Below are 11,562 nucleotides of genomic sequence, written 5' to 3'. Positions count from 1 at the left end.
GTGTGTGTGTGTGTATGTGTATGTGTGTGTGTATAGGATATGTGAAAAGGTTATGGCGTTATATACGCACCACCACCTGATCAACTGGTATACATTAATGATTTTGCCCACAGTGACCGAGATGATATGATGGGATACCCTCAGAGACTGATGATGTTATGAAACATATACCTATGCATGACATGACATTCATACGCGTATGCATGATACTATAAGTATTTCATGATTTACAAAGTTTTCCAGACTAAGAGGTTGAGTCATTTACTCTATATTTCTTCCATGTCTGTTATGTACTTATTTATGTGCCATACATACTTAGTACATTATTCATAATGACATCCCTTTTGCCTGGGGATGTTGCGTTTCATGCCCGCAGGTCCTGATACACAGGTCGAGAGCCCTCCAAGTAGGCTATCAGCTCAATGGAAGATATTGGTACGCTCCATTTGCTTTGGAGTTTCTTGTTTGGTTAGGACGATTTAGATGTGTATTGTTTGGTATGGCGGGACTCTGTCCCGACCTTTATAAAAATTACGTATTCTTAGAGGCTTGTAGACATATGTCATGTACGTAAATGATTGTATGGCCTTGTCGGCCTATATTCAGTAAACGGGTGGTTATTTTGGTTTTATGGGACCTTATGTATTATGTATAAGTTGGTATTACATGTCGTACCCTACTTATCTCACGGCAGCCTTCCGGCTCAGTTATCTATGATAGTATGACACGAAAAGATACGTTATGTTGGTACTCAGTTGAGTAAGGCACTAGGTGACCGTCGCAGCCCACCGGTTTGGGTCGTGACACCGCATCTCCTGCTGGGTCTCCCAAGTAGCCTCCTCCACCAGCCGACCTCTCCACTACACTTTCACTGAAGCTATATCCTTTGATCTCAAATTACGAACCTGTCGCTCCGAAATAGCCACTGCCTCCACATCATAAATCAAATCACCGTCTAACTGAACCGTACTGAAATTCAAAATATGAGACAGATCACCGATATAGTTCTGGAGCATAGAAACATGAAATACCGGGTGCACCCCTGACAAGATAGGCGGTAGAGCAAGCTCATAAGCCACATCTCCAATCCTACGAAGTACCTCAAATGGTCCGATGAACCGAGGACTCAACTTGCCCCTCTTCCCAAATCTCATAACACCCTTCATGGGTGAGACCTCCAATAGAACCTTCTCCCCAACCATATAAGACACATCATGAACCTTTCTGTCAAAATAAATCTTTTGTCTTGACTGTGCTGTACGAAGCCGCTCCTGAATCACTTTCACCTTGTCCAAAGAAACCTGCACTAAGTCTGCACCCAAAAGGCCAGCCTCACCCGGCTCAAACTATCCCACTGGAGATCTACACCGTCTCCCAAACAAAGCCTCATATGGAGCCATATGAATACTCGACTAATAATTGTTGTTGTAAGCAAACTCTACGAGCAGTAAAAACTAGTCCTATAAACCCCCAAAATCAATGACACAAGCGCATAACATGTCTTCCAATATCTAAGTAGTGTGCTCGGAATGCCCGTCCGCCTGAAGGTGAAAAGATGTGCTCAACTCAACCTAAGTACCTAACTCTCGCTACACGGCCCTCAAAACTACGATGTGAACTGAGTACCTCTATCTGAAATGATGGAAACTGGGACACACAGGAATGAAGTGCGGGGACTTGGTCAGCCGATCCACAATCACCCAAATAGCATCGAACTTCCTTAATGTCCGTGGGAGTCCAACTACGAAGTCCATGGTGATCCGCTTCCACTTGCACTCTGGAATATCTATCTGCTGAAGTAAGCCACCTGGTCTCTGTTGCTCATATTTCACCTGCTAACAATTGAGGCACCAAGCTACAAACCCCACTATATCATTCTTCATTCTCCTCCACCAATAGTGCTGTCTCAAGTCCTGATACATCTTCGCGGCACCTGGATGGATGGAAAACCGCGAGCTGTGGGCTCCTCTAGAATCAACTCCCGAAGTCCATCTACATTGGGCAGACATATCTAGCCCAACATCCTCAATACCCCGTCATCACCAATAGTCACATCTCTGGCATTATCATGCAGAACCTTGTCCTTGAGGACTAACAAATGAGGATCATCATACTGGTGCTCTCTAATACGATCAAACAATAAAGACTGGGAAACCACACAAGCTAGGATCCGACTAGGCTCCAAAATATCCAACCTCACCAATTGATTTGCCAAAGCCTAAACATCAACCACAAGAGGTCTCTCACTAGTAGGAAGGAATGCAAGACTGCCCATACTCACTGCCTTCCTACTCAGCACATCGGCTACTACATTGGCCTTCTCCGGATGGTACAAAATAGTAATATCATAGTCCTTTAGCAGCTCTATCCATCTCCGCTGCCTCAAATTGAGACCCTTCTGCTTGAACAAGTGCTGGAGGCTACAATGATATGTAAACACCTCATACGACACACCATGGAGATAATGCCTCCAAATCATCAATGTATGAACAATGGCAGCCAACTCCAAATCATGGACATAGTAGTTCTTATCATGGGGCTTCAACTGAAGAGAAGCATAATCAATCACTTTACCCTCCTGCATTAACACACACCCAATGCCAACTCGAGAAGCATCACAATATACTACATAAGAACCTAAAGTTGACGGAAGAATTAACAATGGGGTTGTGGTCAAAGCTGTCTTGAGCTTCTGAAAGCTCGCCTCACACTCATCCGACCACTTGAAATGAGCACACTTTTGGGTCAACTTGGTCAAGGGTGATGCAATAGATGTAAATCTCTGAATGAACCGACGGTAATAACCCACCAAGGCCAAATAATAAAGAAATCCCTTCCCAACCATCCGTGGGGCCTTCAAATATGAGATCACTCTACTAGGAACATAATCCGATGAACCTCGCCACTCAACCCCTGGCGCCCCTGGCATGGCCAACATCACCGTCTTAGCATGATAGTCCAAGATAGCATGACACAGAGCAACCATTCCCATGCCCAATATTACATTAAAGTTAACCATACTAAGCAGGAAAAGGTATTCTCGGGTTTCCAAACCCCTAATGGTCACCACACAAGATCGATATACATGGTCCACAAATATAGTATCGCCCACAGGAGTCGATATACGAATAGATGAAACAAGAGACTCACGGGGCATATCCAGATAATGGGCAAAATATAATGAAGTAGAACTGGGATCAAATAATACAGAGGCATCCCTATGGCATACTCTGATAATACCTGTGATCATAGTATCTGAAGCAATAGCATCGGGGCAAGCAGGGAGTGCATAGAAATGGGCTTGACCACCACTTGATCGGCCTCCCCCTCTAGGGCAATCCCTAGCTGACTAACCTCCACCCCGAGCTGGCTGGGCGGGTAGGGAAGTAACTGGTGCTGAAACCGAAGGCTGACTTCTCTGCTAGGATGAACCTACGGAAAGCCGGGGACAAAACCTCTTGATATGACCTAAATCTCCACATTTAAAGCAACCTCTTCCGGCAATTGGAAATGGGGACTGAAGGGAGCCCCGAGCACCGAGATATCCACTAGAAGAACCAGGCATATATGAGCCTTGAACTGATAATGCATGAGTCGAGCTCTGAGCTGGAAGGGCATTGAGAGATGAGAGGCCTTGATGCGAACTGTGAGAACCATGGTCAGATGATCCACCATGGTGGCATGGACGAGCTGACTGAGAATGTCTGAATGAACGGCCTTTGCCGTGCTGGAATTGACCTCTAGAAGGAACACCACCAAAACTACTAGATCCTCGAGGCCTCTTGGTCTCCTTCTCAACTCGCTCCTCTCGGTGAACTAACTCTATCTCTCTGGCAATGTCAACCACCTCCTCAAAAGATGCACCAGACACTCTCTCTGGTAATAAGAATACATAACTGATAAGCGAGGCCATCCATGAACCTCCTAATCCTCTCCCTATATGTAGGAACTAACCAAACAGCATGACGGGCTAACTCAGAAAACCTCATCTCATACTGCGTCATAGTCATATCATCTTGACGCAACTGCTCGAACTACCTACGCAACTTCTCTCTGCGGGACTGCGATACATACTTCTCCAGGAAGAGAACGGAGAGCTACTGCCAGGTAAGGGGCACTGCACCAACATGCCTACACCTCTCATAAGCCTCCCACCAAGTAAAGGCAGCTCCCGAGAACTGAAAGGTAGTGAACGAGACCCTACTGGTCTCTAGAATACCCGCTGTACGAAGAATCCTCTAACACTTGTCCAAGAAACCCTGGGCATCCTCGCCCTCTCTACCACTAAAAGCTGGAGGCTAAAGTCTGCCGAACCTCTCCAACCTATGCAGCTAATCATCAGGCATGAATAATACCACATAGTCCTGAGCAGGCGCAACCGGCTGGGCTGGTGGTACCCCGACATCTGAAGTCCCTGAACAACCTGCTCGGGTATGCGAGCGGCAGGAGTCTGAGTGCCTCTCCCGGCCTAGGAAGTAGCTAATGTAGTAGAAATAGTGACCACCTGAGCAAGACTGGTGCACACAGTCAGAATTTGAGTCAAGGTCTCTTGAAGACCTAGAATAACAATAGGCACAGCTGGTGCCTGAGCTGGTCCCGTTAGGACATCCACACCTGGAACCTGATCCTGAACTGGGGCAACTAGTGGATCTGCTGGCGCTACCCTAGCTGAGGTGTGAGCTGCACCTCCACCTCTACCATGGCCCCTACCATGACCTCGACCTCTCGCGGCCCCAACCGGTGGTACCGGCGGCTGTCCGTCCTGACCGGTAGTAATTGTCCTCACCATTTGTGAGAGAATAGAATAATAGAAGTTTTGTTACCAGTATCAACAGATTCGCACGAAAATAATTCAAGAATGTGAAGTTTTCCTAAAGGTTCTGCAGCCTTTCGAGGATAAGTATAGACGTCTCGGTACACAAGACTCTACTAAACTCACTCATGACTCGTGAGACCTATGTAACCTAAGCTCTGATACCAACTTGTCACGACCCAAACTTAACCTGTCGTGATGGCTCCTATCATGGAACTAGGTCAGCGTCAACTCAATGTAATCCAAACCACAATACTAACGTTTAAAACTTTTGCGGATAACCACTTTTACTGTTTAAATAAACTGTTTAGAAACATAAAGCAAAATTTATGATACGATACAACTAGCCGAAAACCAGGGTGTAACAAAGTACATGAGCATCTAGAGAAATGGCATAGTCTACTACAATGTTTACTGAATATAACTAAAAACACAACTTGAATAGAGAAGGAAGGTCAAGATCCGCGAACGCCATGCAGATACCTCAAAAATCTCCCAAGCCTGCAACGTCGATCAATGACTACCACTAGGACCGAGAGAACATGGATCTGCACACTAGGTGTCGGGGGTGACGTGAGTGCACCAACTCAGTAAGTAACAAGTCCAACGTATGGACTGATAGGTAGTGGCGAACGTAACCTCAATAGGAAATAGAAATAAACGGTGCAATAAAGTAGGCATACTATTCTTTCAAGAATACAACTCAACAGTAAAATAAACACGAATTGGAATAATGTAAGATATAAAGCTCAGCTAACTCTACATGCTAATGCACCATGTGCTCCCACTCACAAGTGCTGAACCACTCGGTACTGCATATGGCCATCCGACCTAGGGAAATCCATCCCGGAACATATACAACACTAACTGCAAGTCAATCAGTACCGAGGAACAAGGGTAATCCAACCCTGAGGAGAAATCCATCTCCAGGTATATATATACACACCCAACCTCTCAATACCGCATATGGCTATTCGACCCGGGAAATCCATCCCGGAACATACTCATCGCTGACTATAAGTCACTCGGTACCAAGGAAAAAGGGTAATCCAACCCTGTGGAGAAATCCATCTCCAGAGATAAATGCTTCGGACAAATCCATGTCTAGGGAAATCCATCCCTCAAATATCACATGCGCTCACTAGGGGTGTGTTACAAACTCCAGAGGGGCTCTTGCAGCCCAAGCGCTATCATAATCATTAACATAAGCACTGCGGCGTGCAGCCCGATCCCATAACTGTCAGTCCTAATCAGGCTCTCAGCCTCACTCAGCCATCACTCTCCAGTCTCACACACGGGCTAATAATACCGTGAAAATAGCCCAAAACAATGATATTATGTGCCAAATAACAACAACTGAGACTGAGACATGATATAGTATGCATGAACAAGACGGAGTACAGAATATCAATGAATCTAACAAAATGACAACAAGAAACGACCACTCAGGTCTCAACAATATCGGTGTAAAGCCCTATTAGGATGGCTAGCATGATATACATCGCATTTACTTAATCATATGATAGAAACAAGAATATCAGCAAGAAAGAGTCACTAAGCGGTGCCATGGAATGAACCAGGCCATATTTTTCACGGTGCACGCCCGCACGCCCATCACTTGGCATGTGTGTCACCTCGATACGATCATACAACACATAGTTCGGGGCTTCGAACACTCAGAACTAAGTTTGGAAGTGTTACTTACCTCAACCAAGCCAAAATCCTACTCTGTAATACGTTTGCCCCTCAAATCGCCCCCGTAAAGACACACCGCTGACCGCGAATGTCTGGCGCAGTCTACGTTCTCAACTTCAGAGAACCCCCTGAAACTCTAGCAACTCCCCTCAGCAACCCAACACCTGTTTTAACAGCTAATCTCCTCCGATAACTATCCGTAACACATTCGAGGCCCTCGGGACCTCAACCAAACATACCAACACATCCCATAACATCATTCAAACTTAGTCGAATCAACAAATCACTCAAAATAACACCAAACATCGAATAAAATCTCGGATTCAAGCCTAAGAACTCCAAACGCATAAATTCCACAAATGATTCCGAAACCAACCAAAGCTCGTCCGAATATTTTCAATTTTTTCACACAAGTCGCAAATGACCCTACGAAGCTATTCAACCTCTCAGAATTCCATTCTGAGATCATCTACACATAAGTCAACATTCCAGTTGACTTTTCCCAATTTAAGCTTCTAAGTAGGAGGTTAAGCGCCTCATTCCACTCCTCGACCACTCCGGACCCAAATCAACCAATCATGATAAGATAGAACACAGCTAAAGAACTGGTCCCGTGAACCCCTAAAATCAATGACACAAGCACGTAACATGTCCTCCAATATTTGAATAGTGCGCTCGGACTGCCTGTCCGTCTGAGGGTGAAAAACTGTGCTCAACTCAACCTGAGTACCTATCTCTCACTGCACGACCCTCCAAAACTACGATGTGAACTGAGTACCTCTATCTGAAATGATGGAAACTGGGACACCATGCAGGCCAACAATCTCTCGAATATAAATCTCAGCCAACCACTCCGAAGAATAGGTAATGCACACATGAATGAAGTGCGTGGACTTGGTCAGCCTATCCATAATCACCCAAATAGAATCGAACTTCCTAAAAGTCCGTGGGAGTCTAATTACGAAGTCCATGGTGATCCGCTCTCACTTCCACTCTAGAATATCTATCTACTGAAGCAAGCCACCCGGTCTGATACTCATATTTCACCTACTGTCAATTGAGGCACCAAGCTACAAACCCCACTATATCCTTCTTCATTCTCCTCCACTAATAGTGTTGTTTCAAGTCCTGATACATCTTCGCGGCACCCGGATGGATGGAAAACCGCGAGCTATGGGCCTCCTCGAGAATCAATTCCCGAAGTCCACCTACATTGGGCATACATATCTGGCCCTGCATCCTCAATACCCCGTTATCACCAATAGTCACTTCTCTGGCATCATCCTGTGGAACCTTGCCTTGAGGACTAACAAATGAGGATCATCATACTGGCACTCTCTAATACGATCAAACAATGAAGACCAAGAAACCACACAAGCTAGGATCCGACTAGGCTCCGACATATCCAACCTCACCAACCGATTTGCCAAAGCCTGAACATCAACCGCAAGATGTCTCTCACCAAAAGGAAGGAATGCAAGACTACCCATACTCACTGCCTTCCAACTCAAGACATCGGCTACTACATTGGCCTTCCCCGGATGGTACAAAATAGTAATATCATAGTCCTTTAGCAACTCCAACCATCTCCGCTACCTCAAATTGAGATCATTCTGCTTGAACAAGTGCTGGAGGCGAAGATGATCAGTAAGCACCTCACACGACACACGATAGATATAATGCCGCCAAATCTTCAACGCATGAACAATGACAGCCAACTCCAAATCATGGACATGGTAGTTCTTCTCATGGATATTTAACTGAAGAGAAGAATAAACAATCACTTTACCCTCCTACATCAACACACACCCAATGCGAACTCGAGAAACATCACAATATACAGCATAAGAACATGAAGCTGACGGCAGAACTAACACTGGAGTTGTACTCAAAGCTGTCTTGAGCTTCTGAAAGCTCGCCTCACACTCATCCGACCACCTGAAAGGAGCACCCTTTTGGTTTAACTTGGTAAAAGGTGATGCAATAGATGAAAATCCCTGAACGAACCGATGGTAATAACCCGTCAAGCCTAGAAAGCTACGAATCTCAATGGCTGAGGATGTTCTAGGCCAACTCTAGACCGCCTCTATCTTCTTCAGATCAACCCAAATACCCTCACTAGACACCATATGTCCCAAGAATGCCACTGAACTAAGCCAAAACTCACACTTGGAGAAGTTAGCATAAAACTCCTCCTCCCTCAACCGCTGCAATACAACTCTCAAATGCTCAATGTGCTCCTTCTGACTACGCGAGTACACTAAAATAACATCAATGAATATAATAATAAACGAGCCGAGATAAGGCCGAAACACGTTGTTCATCAAATGCATGAACGTTGCTAGGGCATTGGTTAGCCCAAAAGACATCACAAGGAACTCATAATGACCGTATCGGGTCCTGAAAGCTGTCTTAAGAATGTACGAGTCCCTAATCTTCAACTGGTGATACCCTAACCGGAGCTCAGCCTTAGAGAACACTCTCTCTCCCTGAAGCTGGTCAAATAAATCATCAATATGAGCCAAGGGATACTTGTTCTTGATTGTAACTTTGTTCAATTGCCTCGTAGTCAATGCACATTCTCATAGTGCCATCCTTCTTCTTCACAAATAGAACAGGCGCACCCCAAGGCGCCACACTAGGTCGAATAAATCCCTTATCAAGGAGTTCCCAAAGCTACTCTTTTAATCTTTCAACTCTGCCGGTGCCATACATTACAGTGGAATAGAAATGGGATGCGTTCCCGGCACCAAATCAATACCGAAGTCAATATCCCTATCAGGCGGCATGCCCGATAGGTTTGCAGGAAAAACATCCAGAAAATTTCTCACCACCGAAACCGAATCAATACTAGGAGTCTCTACATCGCCATCCCTTACAAAGGCCAAATAAGAAAGACATGCCTTCCTAACCATCTATAGGGCCTTCAAGTATGAGATCACTCTACTAGGAACATAATCCGACAAACCTCGCCACTCAACCCGTGGCACCCCTGGTATGGCCAACGTCACCGTCTTAGCGTGACAGTCCAAGATAGCATGACATGAAGACAACCAATCCATGCCCAATATTACATCAAAGTCAACCATACTAAGCAACAAAAGTTCTACTTGGGTCTCTAAACCCCCATTAGTGACCACACAAGATCGATATACATGGTCCACTACAATAGTATTGCCCATAGGAGTCGATGCACAAATAGATGAAACAAGAGACTCGCGGGGCGTATCCAGATTATGTTCAAAATATGATGAAACATAGGAAAAAGTGGAACCAGGATCAAATAATACAGAGGCATCACTATGGCAAACTGATATAATACCTATGACCACAACATCTGAAGCAATAGCATCGGGTTTGGCAGGGAGTGCAAAGAAACGAGCATGACCGCCACCTGATCGGCCTCCCCCTCTAGGGCGATCCTTGGCTGACCTAACCTCTACCTCGAGCTGGGTGGGTGGGTGGGGAAGTAACTGGTGCTAAAGCCGAAGGCTGACTCCTCTGCTGGGATGACCCTCGCGAAAGTCAGGGACAAAACCTCTTGATATGACCAAAATCTCCACATTCAAAGCAACATCTACTGGCCACTGATAATGAGGTCTAAAGGGATCCCCAAGCACCGGGATATCCACTAGAAGAACCAGGCATAGATGAGCCCTGAACTGATGGTGCATGAGTCGAGCTCTGAGCTGGAAGGACCCTGAGAGAGGAGTGGCCCTGATCGAACCGTGAGAGCCATGGCTAGATGATGCACCACGGTGACCTGGATGAGCTAATTGAGCATGTATCAATAAACGGCCTCTGCCGTGCTGGAACTGACCTCCAGAAGGAACACCACCAAAACTACCAGATCCCTGAGGCCTCTTGGCCTTCCTCTCAACTCGCTCCTGGGGGAGAACAAACTCTATCTCTCTAGCAATGTCAACCACCTCCTCAAAAGAAGCACCAGACACTCTTTCTCTAGTCATAAGAATATGTAACTGATAAGCGAGGCCATCTACAAGCCTTCTGATCCTCTCCTTGTCTGTAGGAACCAACCAAACAACATGACAGGCTAACTCAGAAAACCTCATCTCATACTGCGTCATAGTCATACCATCTTGGCGCAACTGTTCGAACTACCTACACAGCTCCTCTCTGCGGGACTGCAGTACATACTTTTCTAGGAAGAGAACATAAAGCTGCTGCTAGGTAAGGGGTGTTGCACCAATAGGCCTACACCTCTCATAAGCTTCCCACCAAGTAAAGGCAGCTCCCAAGAATTGAAAGGTAGTGAACAAGGCCCCATTGGTCTCCAGAATACCCGTTGTACGAAGAATCCTCTAACACTTGTCCAAGAAACCCTGGGCATTCTCGCCCTCTCTACCACTGAAAGTCAGAGGTTGAAGTCTGCCGAACCTCTCCAACCTATGCTGCTTATCATCAGGCATGACTGGTACCCCATAGTCCTAAGTAGGTGTAACCGGCTAGGCACGTGGTGCCCTCGGCATCCGAAGTCCTTGAACAACCTGCTCGGGTACGTGGGAGGCAGGAGTCAGAGTGCCTCCCTTGGCCTGGGAAGTAGCTGCTGTAGTAGAAACAACGACCACCTAAGCAAGATTGGTGCACACGGTTAGAATCTGAGCCAAGGTCTCCTAAAGACCTAGAATAGCAATAGGCACAGCTAGTGCCTGAGCTCGTCCCGCTAGGACATCCACACCTGGAACCTGATCCTGAATTGGGAGAACTGGTGGATCTGCTGGCGTGCCCTAGCTGCGGTGCGAGTTGCACCTCTACCTATGCCATGGCCCCTACCAGGACATCGACCTCTCGCGGCCCCAAATGGTGGTACTGGCGGCTGTCCGTCCTGACCGGTAGTAATTGTCCTCACAATTTGTGAGAGAATAGAATAACAGAAGTTTATTTGCCAGTATCAACAGATTCGCACGAAAAGATTTCAAGAATGTAAAGTTTTCCTAAAGGTTCTGCTACCTCTCGAAGATAAGTACAAACGTCTTGGTACGCAAGACTCTACTAAACTTGCTCATGACTCGTGAGACCTATGTAACCTATGC

At 46.0% G+C, this 11,562-nt stretch overlaps 1 protein-coding gene across 1 annotated transcript; it reads right to left on the bottom strand.

The window, feature by feature from the left end:
* Window positions 1-860: 860 nt before the first annotated feature.
* LOC104217462 (uncharacterized) lies at window positions 861-3,913 on the bottom strand. The gene is made up of 4 exons (XM_070158058.1): window positions 3,493-3,913; window positions 2,282-3,255; window positions 2,033-2,218; window positions 861-1,301 (listed from the first exon to the last, which is right to left on the bottom strand). The coding sequence occupies exons 1-4, from the start codon at window positions 3,911-3,913 to the stop codon at window positions 861-863; spliced, it is 2,022 nt and encodes a 673-aa protein (XP_070014159.1).
* Window positions 3,914-11,562: the final 7,649 nt, after the last annotated feature.

This window comes from Nicotiana sylvestris, chromosome 9, assembly GCF_000393655.2.
Source record: "Nicotiana sylvestris chromosome 9, ASM39365v2, whole genome shotgun sequence".
Lineage (NCBI taxonomy): Eukaryota > Viridiplantae > Streptophyta > Magnoliopsida > Solanales > Solanaceae > Nicotiana > Nicotiana sylvestris.
Note: the sequence above shows the minus strand (reverse complement) of the source record. Positions and strands in the feature narration are given on the sequence as shown.